This window comes from Thermobia domestica, chromosome 9 (assembly GCF_964235325.1).
Source record: "Thermobia domestica chromosome 9, izTheDome1.hap1.1, whole genome shotgun sequence".
Classification (NCBI taxonomy): Eukaryota; Metazoa; Arthropoda; class Insecta; order Zygentoma; family Lepismatidae; genus Thermobia; species Thermobia domestica.
The window spans coordinates 245213509-245231397 of record NC_137462.1 but is presented as its reverse complement, the minus strand read 5'-3'; the positions used below and the strand labels follow the sequence as shown (position 1 = coordinate 245231397).

Genomic DNA, 17889 nt, shown 5'->3' with positions numbered 1-17889 from the left:
GAGTACTAAGGTTTATTTTTAGATAGTTTCCGTCTGTCTGATGGCAGTGTTTCCAGCCAAAACAATGAATTCCCGATTTTAGGTGAAAAATTCGGAAAAAAATCCCTTTTCCCCTCTAATATTACCCTCTTACTGGCTACATTGAAACAAACGTACCACTACCTGAAAGCTTCCTCTTTGCCCTACAGAACGCATCATAAAAAGTTTCAATAGGATAATTAGAGAAGTTGTAGCCCCGGCATATTTGATTTTTGCTTGTGAGGCGTAAAAAGTGTCAAAATTTCATGTGTATGACAGAATTTTTTCTTTCTCTCTTTGGATGGAAGCAAGCGACTACAGGATTTCACTGTACTTTGTCAATACACCAAAGATTCTTTTTGGTGATTTGAACCCATATAGCAGGAGTGGTACTAGATACAAAAAAAAAAAAAAAAATGAAATTCGGTTAGGGATTTTTTTGTAAATTTTCACCCCTACATTTCCCTCAATAATTTCCTACCCATTGGCAACACTGCAATGCAACTTACACCAAAAAATAGTCACATCTATTTTCTAAAAAACAAGGCCTTAACCATATCAATCGAATGAATGGTTTTTGAGCAATAAGTCACTAACTGGAAATGTAGGAAAACGCCAAAAATGACCTGGGCCCGAAAGGAATAATCACACCATTTTGCTAGTATATACGTATAAAGAAGCAAAAGATTTGTAAGTTACGAGGGCTTCGACTCAAGTTCTGTTGATTATTTCAATAATCTGCAACGTAAATCAATAAATAATAGTTGCCAGAAAAAAAACAGACATTTGAAAAAAAACATGAAAAAGAACGATGTTTTTTATTGAAAAAAAACTTCACAGAAAAAAAACCGTTTTTTTACAACACTAATTCAGACACACTGTGAACTTGCGTAAAGACAGAGGGAACATGGGACATCCACAGAGCGTCATAAGAGCATGTATGCTGAACGAGTTCAAATGGAGGTCAAACGCCACTGTAGCGGGACAGAAGATATGCCAGGCCTTTGGTGAGGGTGTCGTGAAGCCTCGGACATTGCAGCGATGGTTTAACAAGTTTAAGGACGATGACGAAACGCCCGAAAACACCACCTGCCAGAAGACCAACACATGAACAAAGAGGAACTGGGACTACAATTCAGTGTGTGGAGAAACCATTCGGCAGCACATCCATCAACTTGGGAAGCACTACAAGTTGGGTCGATGGGTCTCTCTTATTTTGACTCCGGGCCAGAAGGCAACGCGGCAGTCGCCTGTGTTCATTTACTGTTTCGGAGCCATTTCTGGACAGGGCGTTGACATGTGATAAAAAGTGTGTCCTATACGAAGCTCCACGGCGCCGTCATCATTGGTTAGCATCCCATGAACCGATTTCAAAACAGCCGAAACCAGCACTGTACCAGAATAAGGTCCTTCTCTGTGTTTGGTGCATTGTGCATCGGGAACTGCTACCAGCTGGTCAGAGTATCAATGCAACTGTGTAGTGTCATCAGTTGAGCTGTGCTCAACAAAAACTCAAAACTCTGGAGCCATCGCTTCTGAATTGCAAATGGGTCTTCGTTTACGGGACAACGCTAAGTCTCACGTGGCCACATTTTCCGCCTTGGATGGGAAACAATATTGCAACCACTATATTCCCCGGGTATTACACCGTCCGATTATCACCTTTTCCATTCTTTGAACAATCATCTTAGAGGACGCCAGTTCAAATCCCTAGTAAAAGTTCAAAATGCATCTGATACTAACTTCGTTTCACGGCCCACCAAGTTCTACCGCGATGGATTCCATGGTCTTCCAGAACGTTTTCAGAAGGTCATCGATGCTGATTGGGACTATTTTTGATCTTCCAGGTTAGGTGACATATCGATGTTCGAAGGTGGTGGGTGAAAAAGCACCAAAACTTTTCTTGGTTACCTTTATATTTAAATTTAAGACCTTGTATACAGAACCTATCTACACAAGATTGATTTTCTTTGAAATGTCACTTAATTTCTTTACGGTTTCCTGACAAAAATATTTATTATTCGTGACTAAAAAAATTAATTATTTTATTACACTGAGTAGAAATAAAAGAGAGAGCGAATGAAATCCAAATTGAATAAAAGCATTGTTTCTCACCAAATTTTCCATCCTCTATGTCTTTTAAAACACTTGTTAAAGCATATAAAAATATACTGTACTTACAAATCAGTTTAATATCTTTGTTTTATGGCTGTATTTGTAGTACCTTGTTAAAACGTTTGTCTTCAAACTGTCAAATATAAATCGCAGTAAATTGTGTAATCTGCTGTCACACACACAAAAAAAAGTATCATATTTTTCGATCGGTATAAGGAAGAGATACTATACCATTTTTCGATCGGTATGAAAAAAAAAACAATATTTCTCCTTACCATTTTACCATAAATTATTAATTGTCAATAAACTTTGTTACTTTTAAATGAATGAAGCGAGATAATTTTACTATGATGTTTTAAAAGCTGGTCATTTGGGGGGGCCAGGAAACCATTTGGGGGGCCGGGCCCCGGTGGGCCCCCCCTTGGCTACACCCCTGCTGATATGACTTGTGTGACTTTTGATAATCAAAGAAACTAGTAAGTCCCAATGTTAATGATTGATTGGCGTTTAAGGTCTACATATGTTAAACATGTACGCATATTAAATGTGATAAAAGTTTAAAACCACAACTTTTAGAGATGAGATTGCAATATACTACTAATTAATATAGGACACAAAAAGTACTGTAGACACAAGTCGCATTGGTAGATTTCGTAGGGATTGTAATAGATTATGAGCAACATAAAGAAGAAAAAATGCCGTAAACTTCTGGAATGAGGAATAAAATAGGAGACTTTTTCCTCCTCTCTGAATACCTCTTTGAAGCCGAGAAGTAATTATTATGTTTTAGTGTTCTGAAATCAATTACCATCATAAGCTCATACTGCTGCATTCGCTTAGAATTGCTGCTTTTCCGATATCGAGGATGGGTTATCATCATTCACAAATTTTCAGTTTCGTAAAATAATATACTTGTATGGAAATTTTTACAAAGAAACGGCCCTACACTACTATAAGAGCGTAAAACATTTTAGAATGAGAATAACGTGTATTTTCATGTTTGGTAGGCCCCGTTTAATATATGTTTAATTATTTAGAATTGTTGTATAGGCCTATATTAAAATTATTCCTTCACTTATTAATCTTATTTTTTTCTTTCTCTTTACCACTAAGTTAAAATTTTAATTATGTATAGTATGCATGTTAGCATAAGAGAAAAATGGTCAAACACTTTATGAATCGGAAACTGTTTTCTGTTATCGGAAACACTTAATACCATTTTATAGAGGTCTTCAAATTTATGGCCACTATTGCGTGACATCAGCATTACATGAGCGCCCTTGACGTCAGTCAGGGAATATGGATGTACTATTGACATGGACATTCAGGGACATGTTTGGGAAGAAATGGACCATCACATTGACATCTGTCGTATGACAAAACGGCATTTATAACCTGGCCTTGTGAGCTTCAGGACATACTCTTTCAATCATGCAAATATTCAACCAGGTTATTAGATCTCTTGTTTCTGGAAAACTAAATGTGTCAAAAAAAAAAAAAAAAAAAAAAAAAAAAAAAAACTAAAAATAGTCGCCAACCACAAAACATGATACTATCTTGCAATTAAGGAGAAATTAATTTCTTATTTATTTAACAAACTTCCAGATACAGCGTGTGAGGTTAGTTTACAGTGGAATAATTAACGAACAACAGTGAGAAAGGAAATGAAAAATAGTTGACTAGGACTTATACTTAAGATACCTTTTTGTTATTCAGGTGATGGTACTGAAAACTAAGAAAGACTAAATAAATCGCAGATAGAATGGCACTCCACCGGATTCGAATGCGAAACCTTTCGACTGAGAAGTAAGAACACTAATAACCAAAGTACACTACCCCCCGAGTCTTTTCAATTAACAACAAGTTTAAGAATTAAAAATAAAAGACTCAGAAGTTATATAGTGAAACCTCTAAATGGCGGACACTAATTGGAAACCAACATTTGTCCGTAAATGAGAGGAGGCCGTTAAAGAGAGGTTATATTAATTTAAATTACAATTTGTACATTAATTGTGTCTAGTATTCAGAAAATATATTAGTTATGAAAGTAAATATAGGCTAATATCGAAATAGTGTTTTCACATTGTCAGTATTATTCAAATTGCTGGGAGAATAAGAAGAAAATCTCCCTCTGCATAGAAACAAAATTATCGCCAGGTGATATCTTTATATGGCCGCATACCCCACAAATGCTGTGTGATAATTTTCGTAAGTCTACCTGTATAAAACTCCTTTAATTCGCTTACAGACTGTATTAAAAGTAAAAGTGAGCGAATGAAATCATGCATCATTGTTATTAAAAGCTGAGAATATGCACGAAACTAACTAATCTTTATGGTTTATGAATTTATTGAAAAAAAAAAATCTCCAATAGTTGTCTGCCTATAATCCTTTGGGTACTAGTTTCTGCTTGTAACTGTTGGATCCATTGGAGGTTTATTTTCAAATTGCAGGAAGTATTTTCTGTGCTAAATGTGTATGAACTAAGAATAACCACTGTGTGTTATGAACAAGGGCGCCGATTTCTCTGTAAATTTGGGGGGCCCCATTCAGATGCAGAAGGTATATATATGAGGATTTTAAGAGAAATTGCATTCAAATTATGCCAAATATTGTATATTCATAATACAATAGAGGGGGGCCCACATAAGCTTTGGGGGGGCAGGATCGGCGCCCTTGGTTATGAAGTTACTGAAATGTTGGGGTTAAAAGAAAATTGTCCGTGTCCGTATCTAAGAGTAGCCGTAAAAGGGAGGGTTTTCTCCCATAATAACACATGTATTTTTGCCGGTACGAAAAGTTTGTCGGTATTATGGAAGGTCCGCTATTGAGAGGTGCCCATTAAGGGGGGGAGTTCTCTGTACTAGAAGTTGCGCGTTTCTTGTTGCTTCAAAACTAAATAAGTACATAATCAAAAATAAATGCATAAATAAAAAGCCTGAAAATTTTAGTGTTCATCGGTTATGCACGAGAGATGAAAAATGAATTCAAATTTATATAGTTATGGAAGAATAGGTAAAATAATAATATGTGCATGTGCTCTTGGATTGAACCAGGAACACTTCTCACCAGCGCTCTATAACTGACACATTATGACCCCATCTTGTGGCCTTTGATGTTCCTCCTCAGTACGAAGTATGTTGCTGTAAGCTTTTGATATATGAGGAAATTTTAGAACTTTTTCGAAAAAAAAAAAAATTAGAATTAAGTTTAATTAATGTTAGGGAATCAGGTGTGGATATGATACGTTTATTATAGTTAGAACCGAAGAAAGACTACATGAGATGACTAACAAAATAGTTGACACTGGAAAACTATATGGAATGGAAATCAACATAGAAAAGTCGAAAGTCATGAGAATATCCCGTGAAAACACGCCCTTACAGATCAGAGGAACAAAGAGAACTTAAAGAGATTAATAATTTCAAGTATCTGGGATGTATTTTGATGAGAGACGCTTATTGCACCAGAGAGATTAAGTCAAGGATAGCCATAGTCAAAAAATCGTTGAACAAGAAAAGATCACTCTTAACTAGCAAATTCAATAACAAGGAGTTGGTGAAATGCATTGGACTGTATGGTTCAGAGACTTGGACATTATTGAAGTTAGAGAAGAAATATTTAGAGCTTCGAAATTTGGTATTAGAGGAAAATCGAGAAGATAAAATGCACGGAGAGGGCAACAAACGACGATGTTTTAAAACGGGTAGGAGAGAAGAGGACACTTCTAGCCAGCATCCTTCGTGGGAAAGCCAATTGGATTGGATACATCTTGCGAACAAATTCTCTTCACACCGCCATATAAGGAAAGATGGAAGGAAAGCGAGGAATAGGAAGAAGAAGAATACAACTAATTGATGATTTGAAAAGTAGAAGGAAAATATTGGGAGTTAAAAGAGGAAGCTAAAGCTCAAGAAACATGGAAGAAGCATTTCCAGGCCCAAATTGAAAATAAAAAAAAAAAAAAAATGTTTCAGGACCTGCCGAAAGGCAGAATACTTAATAATAATAATAATAATAATAATAATAATAATAATAATAATAATAATAATAATAATCGGGAATCAAAATTATGTATTCTTTCTGCACTTATTTTATCTTTCTTCTTAGTTACATCTCTATTTGATTAATGTCGAAAAACGTAAAATGCGTTGAAGACTTGTCTTGACTCAAAATTGTTCTGTAGATGTATGCTTCAGAGATCATCACAAGATGAAAAAAATAGTAATTTCACATTTTTTAAAAAAATATGTTGTAAACAATTCAAAAACACTGTGCTGCAAATATAATGAATCGAGAACAAATTTATTTTAGATTGAATACTTACATATTTTGCACCTGTCTTTTTGGTACATACGGTCAAAAGTTGCCTGGTCCTTCGGGAGTCAATAGCCTTCGTTGGATCGATATCTCTGCATTCTGCTGTTTCACTAGCGTCTCGTATTTAATACATTATTGTATGAACAATGAATGGACTGACTTTTCCATCAACGTTTTATAATCAGAGTAACACCTAATCACTACGCAAATGTGCTGCTGTTTTTTTACATTTCATTAGAGAGGTTTATTTACAGTTACTTGCCGGCTGGTCGTCTGGTATGTTTAAATAAAGTGATACAAACAAATATTGATGAAATAAACTTGAATAATGACAAGTGTGTTAGGAGTGTGACCACAGGACAACAGTTGAGAATACGAAGTCCTTAGTGCCCTTACCTGGGGTCGAACTCATGACCTTGCATTTCGAAATTTAAATCTTCAGGGTACTAAATTACGAAAGTACTACAAGATAATTAGTGTGTTTTTCATAAATGAGCTTAATATAAGAATGTAGATAACTTTATCATACATAACATGATGCTCATGGATCTTTCGAATCAGTGCGTACTGCAGATGGTATTGAAATTAAATAAAAGTTTTGCTTAACGTCCCGCTAGTATCATTGGTTCTATGCTAAATAGGCTAATGTTAGATGCAATTGAATGGTGATAAAAAAAAAAAATGATGAAATGAGAAAGCGACTGCTACAAAATATCCACCAAGGCTGCCCACATTCTGTACTTTCACATAAATTAATTCTGTACGAAAATCTTCGCCATGCTTTTCTTTGTAGTCATGCATGAGCAGATTTTCTTAAAAACAGAATTATTAGTACGATTTATTTTATTAGACTTCCAAACTACGCTATGCATAAGTGTCGGAAAGTGTTATAAAATGGCTATATCCGTCCGTCTAACAAGTATCAGAACATAAACGTTGAGAGATATCGAGAGGTGTTTTTTTTTTTTTCAATCGATTCAGCGTTCCCCCAAGAATAGGTTCCATCTCCTCCGTTAGTCCTCTATTCAAACTGAAAGTGGTTCAAATTATACATTTCCGGATTCGACGTTTATCGCTAGGGAACGAAAACGGTAACACCGAGAAGTTGCTGTTTTTTTCTTTTTTTTTTTTTAATAATAATAATTCAATGTTTCAAGGCGACATACTGTTTGCAACACTCTACTGATTTAAATTTACTATTACTTCCGGTGTCAATTCTGATTTCCATAGACGGAAAACGGTAACAGATATCGAGATGTGTTTTTTGCAATCGTTTCAGCTTCCCAAGAATATGTTCCTCTCCTCCGTTTAACCTTAACCATCTCAATCCGCAACACACTACCAAAATCGGAAGTGGTTGAACTTACTATTACTTCCGGTTTCAATACTGATTTCCGTACATCAAAAACGGTAAGAGATAGGGCTATTGAGATGCGATTCTCTTGCAATTGATTTAGCTTCCCAAGAATAGGTTTCATCTTCTCCGTTAACCCTCTATTCAAACCGGAGGTGGTTTAGATTAACCATTTCCGGTTTCAGTCTTTATTATCATAGATCAAAAACAGTAATGGATAGCGAGAAATGGCTTTTTGATATGGATTCAGCTTCCGAGAAACAGATTCTGTTTTTGATCTCGTTAATTTATTGCAATCAATAGTTATAAATGTATGAAGTTTGAGTATTGAATTCACAGTTGGGGAGTTTACCGTAGTTTCACACTGTGAAACGAAACTTTCTTTTTAAAAATAATAATAATAATATTTTTTAAGAGATCCTTTATTTTGTTTCTTTTTTTCGTAAGGTAATTCCAACATTACCAAGTTGGCTCAAATCATTTTCAATGCTTGACTTAATGTATATCAGCTTCCATCGTTGGATCGCTCTTAGTTCTCTGATGAAAAATGGATCGTTTTCAGTTAATATCTTGATCTTATCGTCATCTACCTGATCGTGGAACATTGTCCAAAAAATATCTTAAGCTCGAAACTTCGCAAATATTTCTTGACACGTTTAATCAGTAACAACAATTCCTAGACATCTCTGCACCATTCTTTCTTCGAGTTTTAGTTACGTTTTTATCTTTCTTAAAATATAAAATATATTATGAAATATGTTGCTTATTTTCTTTCATCTTTAGCAATAAACTGGCTATACAAAATAACCAACCTGGTAAACAAAGATATTATTCATGCAGACTGATATTGGCATCTGGTACAATATAGTTTAAGAAAATTGCTTCAGTTGAACTTATATGTGCTTCTAGACACTTTTTCGGAAAACGGACCCAAAATTATATAAATCTTTAAATTACTTAAAAGTATTTACTGTTATACGAAATTATTAGAAATGCGTGTTGCAAAAATATTAAACAATTTTAAAAATATATTTCTTTTGTTTCAGCATGGAGTCGGAGTGGAATTTGTCCGAGTTTTGCCAGAAACTCATCCTCCATCCCTCAGCAACGTATTCTCGGAGTGCTCGCCGAATGACGATATTGTAAGTATTACCACAATATACGGAAGTCAATTGTTTTCCAAAGGTACTTGTTTTGGTAATATCGTATTCTAGTTAATTAGATAGGAATTGCTTCTGTACTTTAGGACTTAGTGTTGAATCTCTTTGCAATTTGTGTACACTGAAATCTATAAGTTGGAGATTCTTGGTTCCAGGTTTCAGGTGCAACTGTTAACTTATCTAAGTGGTGAACTAAAAGTAATAATGATTCATGGGTAAATCTACGCAGCAAATTATTAGTTTAGTGCGAATGAAATGTCCGTCCCACGTGAGTCATATCTAGGGATGGCCAATACCGTAATTTTTACTATCCGGAATGTAAAATCAGAAAAATTCGGATTAAGAAAATTCTGGAATTCAAAAAACTCGGGAATTTCAAAAAAATCCGGAAATTTTCTGAGTTCTGGAATTTTTCCGAATTCCTGAATTTTTCTGTATTCCGGATTTTTTCCGAAATCCGGAAAGTGAAATTTCTGATTCCACAAAATAAATAAGTTTGGCCATCCCTAGTCATATCCAAAGAAAATGAATGAATGAAAAAACCGAAAACTACAATACCTAGTTAATAAAAATAGGTCTTCGTCTGCATCTATACACATTTACATGTAGAATAGATGAGATTAGAAACAAATTCCTACGTATTCTGAAATTATTTGACGCGATATTACGAAATTGACAGTTTTCTTATCAGCAATGGGCACTTGAGAGGACTTTATAGGTAGATATATTTTTTCATTATTTCGTAATTTGTTACTGTATGAATTTTATTTTTGTTATTTATTTATTTATTTATTTTTAGCGTACTTTACACACTCAGTTAAGTATGAATTTAATGTTTAGCTTTTATCTGATTGATATCTTATAGATTCACGAAATCTCAAAGAAAATATTCATAATTATTATGTTAAAGAACTATTTGAAACCATAATCATTATAGAACAAATAAACTGTATAAGCCTATATTTTTCTCATTAGGTACGGATGTTTCCCGGGATCTCGTGCGTACAGAATAAAGATGTGGGAGCAGTATTTTATATGCACACAGATAATTTCTTATTCTTATGGCACTCGATTTTTTTTTTTTTTTTTTGTGCAATAGACAAAATGGCGCATGAATATATGTAGCCAGCATTTTATATAAAAAAACAAGCAAAAAAGTCCTCTGGAACTTTGGTCAGTGAGGGATAGTTTCGGCTATATAAGGTGCCGAAAGCGTGGGAAAATGAACTTGACAGTTGAAAGAGGGTTGTAATTCTAAAACAACGATACGTAGAGAGTGCGGTTTAAAACATGACACTCAAAATCATGCCTGCTCGATTGAAAAATGTATGTTTCAAACATCTGCAAGATGTGTGTGAGGGATTCCCCAAAGGAACGTTGGGATGCGATATAACTTGGCAAGTAATCTCTATGTTCCTTTGTTTCTAGTATTTTTGAAACGAGAAAAGCAATGCAGTATCCTGTTACTAACAGTTTTCGTTGCAGTCATATCAGAAGTTGTCTTTTCAGAAACTTTGTTTTGTGAATTACTTTCAAATTGGATGGACCAATTTTAGTATAGTTTGTGCTATAGATGATGCGGATTATTCTAAGATACTGAAACACTACGCTCTAATCAGAATATCATTCGGAATATCAAGTACTTGACAAAAGCAACTTTTTTTTTTCCTGAGGAATGCGCTTTCTGATTTGTAGAATTAATAATAGTTCAGTTGCTGTAGAATTAATTCAGTTCTCAATTTTGTTCTGTATTGTCAAACATATGAATTAATTTTTGAGGATATCTAGTCTTTAGATAGATAATCCTCAGTCAGTACAGTACTAAGATAGTAAGAAGTGAATGATGTGTGCCTGAAATTTGAAAGTTGAGTTAGTATGCTAATTTGATTGATCGTCTTTACTGGTAGTATTCAAATCTATTCGTAAGTTTTCGGATGCTCTACATATCGAAGCTAAGCAGTTAATGTTGATGAAGACTTGTTAGCGTAGAAGTTTTCAGACCAATGAACTCTAATTAGATGAGTCTTGTAAATGCAACAGACCTTCGATTGCGAGTGTCTTGTGTTGTTGTTGGGTGAGTGAGTGGTTATCTGCGGTCGAAACATTCAACTTTCAGAAGGAAGAAGAGTCCACTGAGAAGGAAAAGAAATGTGAGCTATAAATCAAAAGTGTAGTTGCTTCATCATCAGAATTAGATCAGCACTGGCCAGATGTGAGGTCTGTTTCGTGAAATTTACAAGTTATGCAAGTGGTTCTTACAAATCGTAAATTATTATGAAGAAAATTAGAATAACAGCTAGTCATTTTAAATACTAGTGCTGTAACTTTTAGTATGTCTTGATGTTAAGCTCAACTCAATTCTAGAACTTCTAATGGATTATTAGACGTCTACATCAATATTACAAGATATAGTACCCTCGTCGCGAGTAGTCAAGTTATTTATACATGTGTTTTCTGTGCATATGATTAGGAGCTCAATCTTCGATCTCATATAGCAGTATTTTATTCAGTGTCCAAGATTTCGGGGAGAAATCTAAATCTCGTAGAGGAGGCCATACTCATCACCGTTTTTAATTTTATGAGGGGTTTGCTGAAAAGTTCGTAGCCCAACCTAGAAGGAGTGCGCGCGGAATGATGAAATTTTACAGTCATTCGATATACTTCCTTACTGAAACTCAATACACTTCCTTACACGGTGTTTCAATTTTTGGAGATCAGTTAAAAACAAATTCTGAAGACTGTTCCTAGCACTAATCATCTCCTTATCAGGTCCAAAATGGCGTTCTTTTAAGTATTGTTTGAGTTCATGGAATAAGTAATAATCTGACGGATCTAGATCGGGTGAATAAGGAATATGATCTAGACATTGAAACCCTAGATCATGCAATGTTAGTTGTGTTTGCAGTTCTCCATTGATAGGAACATTGTCCTGAAGGAACGCAATTCGTTTTTTTTTTTTTTTCAATTTTCTGGGGCGTTACACTTTTAATTTGCTCTTCAGTTTTTGTGATACTCTCCATTAAATGTGACCCTTCGTCAGGTAGTCTATGAGTGCAATTCCATCCCAGAAGAACACTTTCCCAGCCGACTTCTATCTTTTGAACTTCTTGATGTGAGGGGAACCTCAGTGACGCTATTCCATTGACTATTGGTATGTTTCAGGAATGTAGTGGTACAACCATGTTTCGTTCATGGTTACTATTCGTGACAAAAATTGATTGGAATTGAGGTCTAAACGGGAGATGACTTCCCTCGATGCCCCCCTTTTTTTCACGCTTTTGATCTGCTGATAGTTTTTTTGGGACCAATTTTACCAAGAACTTGCGCCTACTCATGTCATTATAAAAATTATGCTACTGACACGTTCCCGAGAAACGCTCACCATCTCTGCTATATGTTTTGCTAAGATTCAGCGATTTTCAAGAATATCATGAATTTTATCTACGATTCCGGGGAAAGTCAGTTTTTGGTCTTCTTGCACGTGGAGCATCATCTGTTGAGAAACCACCACATTTATGACGAAGGAGAGTGTCGTAGCGTTTCACTGATTTCTTCGTGAATTTGGCAGAAATTTGATGATTGCTCTGATCTCGATTATTGTGAAATTCGCTGGTTGGGGACACACGATTGCTTCAATGAAAAACATAAGAATTTAATTATTAATATGAAAATGTGTAATTGTAGAGAGTTATGTTCTTTAAAGTTGTTCAGTTTCATCATTCTACCTTCACTCCTTCTGTGTTGAGGTACAAACTTTTCAGCAGCACCTTATACTAGTTATAAAATAAAGCAACCAGTTAAAAAAAAAAAAAAAAAAGTAACCATGCACATTATGCAACCAATATCTTATGGACGCCTACTGGTACCTAACACTAGCCCTTTACTGTGTTTGAGTATTTGTAGTCAAAATGATATCTCCAATGTGTAAAGAAACAGTCTACCAAGTAGCTACGTTGAACTGTCAAGCCCAAAGTTGTTCGAAATGTTTGTACAAATTTTCTTCATTTAAAAAAACTATATTTGTATATTTTCTAGAGAGATGTATCTTCCTATACTATAATAAAGTGAAAGTTCTGATCCCACGCACAGATCTGTAGCTTCATGGCCATCCCACACAGAACAGAACTTGCTCTTATATTTTCTAGTATTTCATTTATTTGACAACCACTGATTCATTGCTTGCAAAAGCTTTATGACTGTGGTAGTACTTCCCGTTGCCTTTCATGGTGACTGGACAAACTCACCATTTGATCATAGTGATCCCCCTTTGCAGTAAGATTAATGAGAGGTTCACACTTTGATGTATAGAGAAGTTCATTCTCGAACATAATGCATGCTAATCTTACAAAATTACTTGAAATGTAGAAAATGTCTTTTTTCAGTTTTCCAGATGTTTGTGTGCAACATCGAATATATAGAAATAGTTTGGACCTTCATCCTCTTTGTCTCACTATCAGTACTAAGAGCATTTCTGTAAGATTCACTTTGTTCATGTTTTAAAAATTCTTTTGAACTTTTACGTGTACTTTTATTGTAGTTTGTGTTGAGTCTTTCAATGTAAACGTACCATCTGCACATTTTGGAAGTGTCTATCTTTATTTTAAATAATTAAAAAAAAAAAAAAAAAAAAAAATGTGAGCAAAGAACGATACCATTGTCTCGTGCAGTGGCGTATACAAAATTTCATCAAGGAAAGAAGGTTTGAGCTCTCAACTTCATATTTTTCAGGATTTTTGTTCTTACATAATATCGTGTGAAATGAAGGGTTATAACCCGGAAAAATCCCTTTACGTACGCCACTGGTCTAGTGGCAAAAGCTACATGTGTCTTTTACTCTATCTTAACGTATCATTCATGTTGTCTCGATTAATTTCGTATATGCCTACTATAAGAAACTCCAATCTAAAAACAGAAACACTTGTACCATTACATTTCGCAAATCACAAACACACTTCATTGAAACACCCATTACCTTGTATCCCTCCGTCTTGCTTCTACACACTACTCACCAATCACTCTCTCAGAAAATATCGAATTGTGAAGGGAATTTTAGCACCGCTCTCTTGGGAAAAATTGTAAATGTAGAAATGATACAACGAATGAAATAAATAAATTTTTGCGGAAAGTGAAAAAAGTTACTAACAGAAGACAAAAAAAAAAAAAAAAAAAAAAAAAAAAGCTGTACGTGAAATTTTAATCTAATATAGTGAAATATACACATACACGCTACACCTATATCTTCAACATTGCTGATGAGCTACAATTTTGTAGGGTAATTTTCTCTTCTAACATGCATGTGTAAAACGCTATGTAGGCTCGGTCCTAAGATATAAACCTTCGTATAGAAGTCCATTTCAGCCAGTTCATATAGTACTATCTATAGGCCTATTGCCCTTCAAGATAATCCATAGGTAATCCCTTCCTTATTCATTTTCACCGAAAAGATAAACTTAATTTTCGTTTTAAAAAAATAATTGTACGTTTCGGCACCGTACCAATACCTTCTTCAGAATGTTGTATATTCTGAAAACCGAGAATGATTCTTCGTTTGCCATATATTATTCCGAGATTCTTTCACTTTCCCTTCTCTACCATCTTGTGTACGTATGCTTGTTCTGGGTGTGCTCACCTGCATGGATATTCTCCATTGATATCTGGTGTCCGTCTCACTCTACTATTGGTATATCCCCCTCTTTAATCTTATACCATTCTTACATTATTTAGTTTCTCTCTCATTTCTTTATTTTCTTCCCCTTACTTTTCTCTCTGCTTTTTCACTTTGTTACATCTTTTCCGTGTATTAAAGGTTTATAGGAAAGGACGAATATCGACATATCTAATAAGTGATAATAGATTAGATGCATAAAAAAAAAAAAAAAAAATGAAAACTACAATAACTGGTTAATCAAAATAAAAACTAGGATTCCGTGCATTCGAATTTAGACGACACTTGCGCCTGACATGACATATTCACAGTTGATAAGGCAGGGGCGGATCCAGGACCGACTTCTGGGGGGGGGGGGGTTGTTATACTGCTACTTTTAAGGGCTCCAAACTCTGGGATGGGTTTTATATATATATATAAAATAAGAAAGTTTTCTCTTCTGGGGGGGGGTTATCGCCCCGATCGCCGCCCCTGGACCTGCCCCTGTGATAAGGGTCGGTTAAGTGATGTGCAGAAACCTTTCCTACGGCTTCGGATAGGGAGTAAAACTAGTGTTGCCAACATCTTTCATCAAAATATGTCTCTCACGTGTCACACACACACACACACACACACACACACAAGGGGGGAGCAAGTGCAACCATTTTTTGGCTGACTCTCGCATTTTATAATACTTGGTCATTTATTATCTTTCCTTTTCTTATTTGGAAATGGTTGTAGTAGAATATAATTATTAGTTGTTCACTACAGGATTTGAATAGTGTAAAATCTTAAAATTTTCAAAGTTTAATTCTTATGAAACACTGAACGAAAATGTCACAGGATTCTGTTAAATTATAGACTAATTTCACAGCGTAGCTTCAGGTTCATATACAAGAGAAAATACTGAAAGCACGTGTGATTCTGTTACATTCTAAAATCATCTTTTTCCACTGCGTGCTTGCATTTAATTTCATGACACTAACGTAATTAAATGTTTCTAATCCTTAAATAAACAGTAAGTGGAAAATACAAGAAAAACAAACTTAAGTGCATTATGGATTTTTTCTTTTAAAATATGAGATGTTCTGTTTACGTGATAAACACTATTCTGTGTTGTTCCGCTTAATACGGTTTCAGTTAATTGGAATTTTTTAAATAAAATTTCACGGATTCCGTTGAGAACAGGTTCTAGTTCGTTGGTGGTATCCTCCACTTTTTTCTTTCTTTTTGGGTTTAAATTGTTTTGTTTTCATTTAAAAGTAGTTCCAACGAACATATTTCATTTGAAGAGAGTCAAGAGTAACTTCAGCTTTTAAATCAGTGTTTGCAGGACTTGCTGCTAATCATAATTTTATGGATAAAAATTTGATATGTCAGGGCATACTGTATACACGTATTCGATTTTTCAGAGAATAACAGTACTGTCGCTTGATGGGGCTATAAAAGCTAGTGAAAATTTAATACAGTAATGTATCTCCTTATATTTATTTTCATAGATTTGTGGTAACCTCAAGGATGGAAATCAGTAGAGTTGGCAAAATCAATCAAACTTAAAAAAAAAAAGCTCTCTTTTTCTGTGCTGAAGGTAATTTTTCATTTGTCCTGATCGTAAAAGCTTTTCCATTGTGATTGATGGGACCACGTAAAAAATCCAAATATATTGTAGTTTTGAGAACAATAGATTGTGTTCTCACGTTCATTTGAAGAAGCTCAGTTCATCATTCAGCATTCAGTTAACCAACTAGTACGTGTATGATTTTTTCTTCCCTTTTTAAAAAATGGAGAACGTCTGTGGCACACAAAATATTCACCCAGATCTAAAAATTAGACAAACTCCGTATTCAGTAATTGAGTTGCATAGATATTACTTTATATTTAAAGGTGACTGTAGCCTGGTATAATGATTTCCTTCATTTAACATTACTCAAGACATATCTTCTATAAATAGACTTGGGTATGTATCAATCGTTTTTCTTAAAAGAGTAAGAGGAAAAGGACTTGTCCTTATGACATATAAGAAGTCGTAATTTCACTTCCGTATGTTGTTAAGCAAAACATTGCCAAATTTGCATACAATGATGGATCATAAAGCTAAGCGGAAACTATCATTCAAGCTGTGTACTGAATGTTTAAACTGGGAAGAAGCTTATAGCAACAGTTATTACGAAACTGAAATTGCTATAAGGATGATTAAAATAGCGTTATTGTTTGCCTTCTTTGCTTGTTAGTGACTTACTATTAATATTAAGCCTATGCGAATGTTTTACACTAATATAGGCCTAATTTGATATATTTTAAAGGAGTATATACACCTGGCTGTCGATGGCTCAGAAACTACACAACAGCTTTCAGTTAAACCTTCGTCATGTTTATATTGAAGTCTTGCAGGATTAAAGGCTACCTGCCATCACGCTTTGGTTCTCAAACTAAAATCCTGTAAAAGATGAAAGAAGGGATTATGAAATTATATTTAAACTTTGAAACTATGCTATACATACATAAGTACCAAAAGTCTTATTAGAATGGTTATGTCCGTCTTTCCATCTATCATCAAGTATGAGAGGAAAAACGATAAGAGATAAGAAAGATAACAAGAAACAATTTTCAATTCAAGTGGTGGAAATGTGCAATTTCCAATGTAAATGTTAATCACCATAGAGCAGAAACGGTAAAAGAAAGCGATAAACGTTTTTTTTTTTTTTTTTTTTTTTTAAATACGTATTTAGCATACGTATTTAGCGTCCGTGGGTTAAGTCTTTTCTCTCAATCGATCTGTTGTAATTGGAGGTGCCTGAAATGTACTCCTTCCCGTTTCGGATATTTATCGCTGTGGATCAGCGTTTCCCAACCTTTTTCAACTTGCGGCACACAAAACCGGTACAATCCGCGGCAAAAAACCTGCAACATGAGCATATAAGTTTATTGTGAAATGACGAAGTCTTTTGCTCCAAAATAAGTGTGCACGGGAGGAGGCCGAGGTTTATCCTGGCATGATTCGTACCACTTAGACGTTATGTTCATTCCCTGTGCTGTTAGGTGTAGTGTCACAATAAACTTACATCCTCATGTTGCAGGTTTTTTGCCGCGGATTGTACATATTGCAATCACACAGCTTGCGATGCGTCGAAGTCAAAACACAGCTGTTGAACAAAGTGTTGTTCTATCATTCACGTGCGAATGAGTGTTCTACGAACGTTCACTTGACGCGTACCATACAAGTGCTTCCATTTCTCGGTGCTAGTATGACTCTCAATTGAAACGTAACATAGCAGCTA

General features: G+C 34.9%; 1 protein-coding gene across 6 annotated transcripts in view; it reads left to right on the top strand.

The window, feature by feature from the left end:
- The window catches only part of LOC145660644 (uncharacterized), a 197338-nt gene that overhangs the window by 66472 nt on the left and 112977 nt on the right, over nucleotides 1-17889 (top strand). For all 6 annotated transcript variants that reach the window (XM_081725940.1, XM_081725942.1, XM_081725944.1 and 3 more), the window contains exon 2: nucleotides 8854-8949. In XM_081725940.1, the coding sequence (XP_081582066.1) occupies nucleotides 8854-8949 (96 nt within the window). The remainder of the gene's footprint in view (nucleotides 1-8853; nucleotides 8950-17889) is intronic.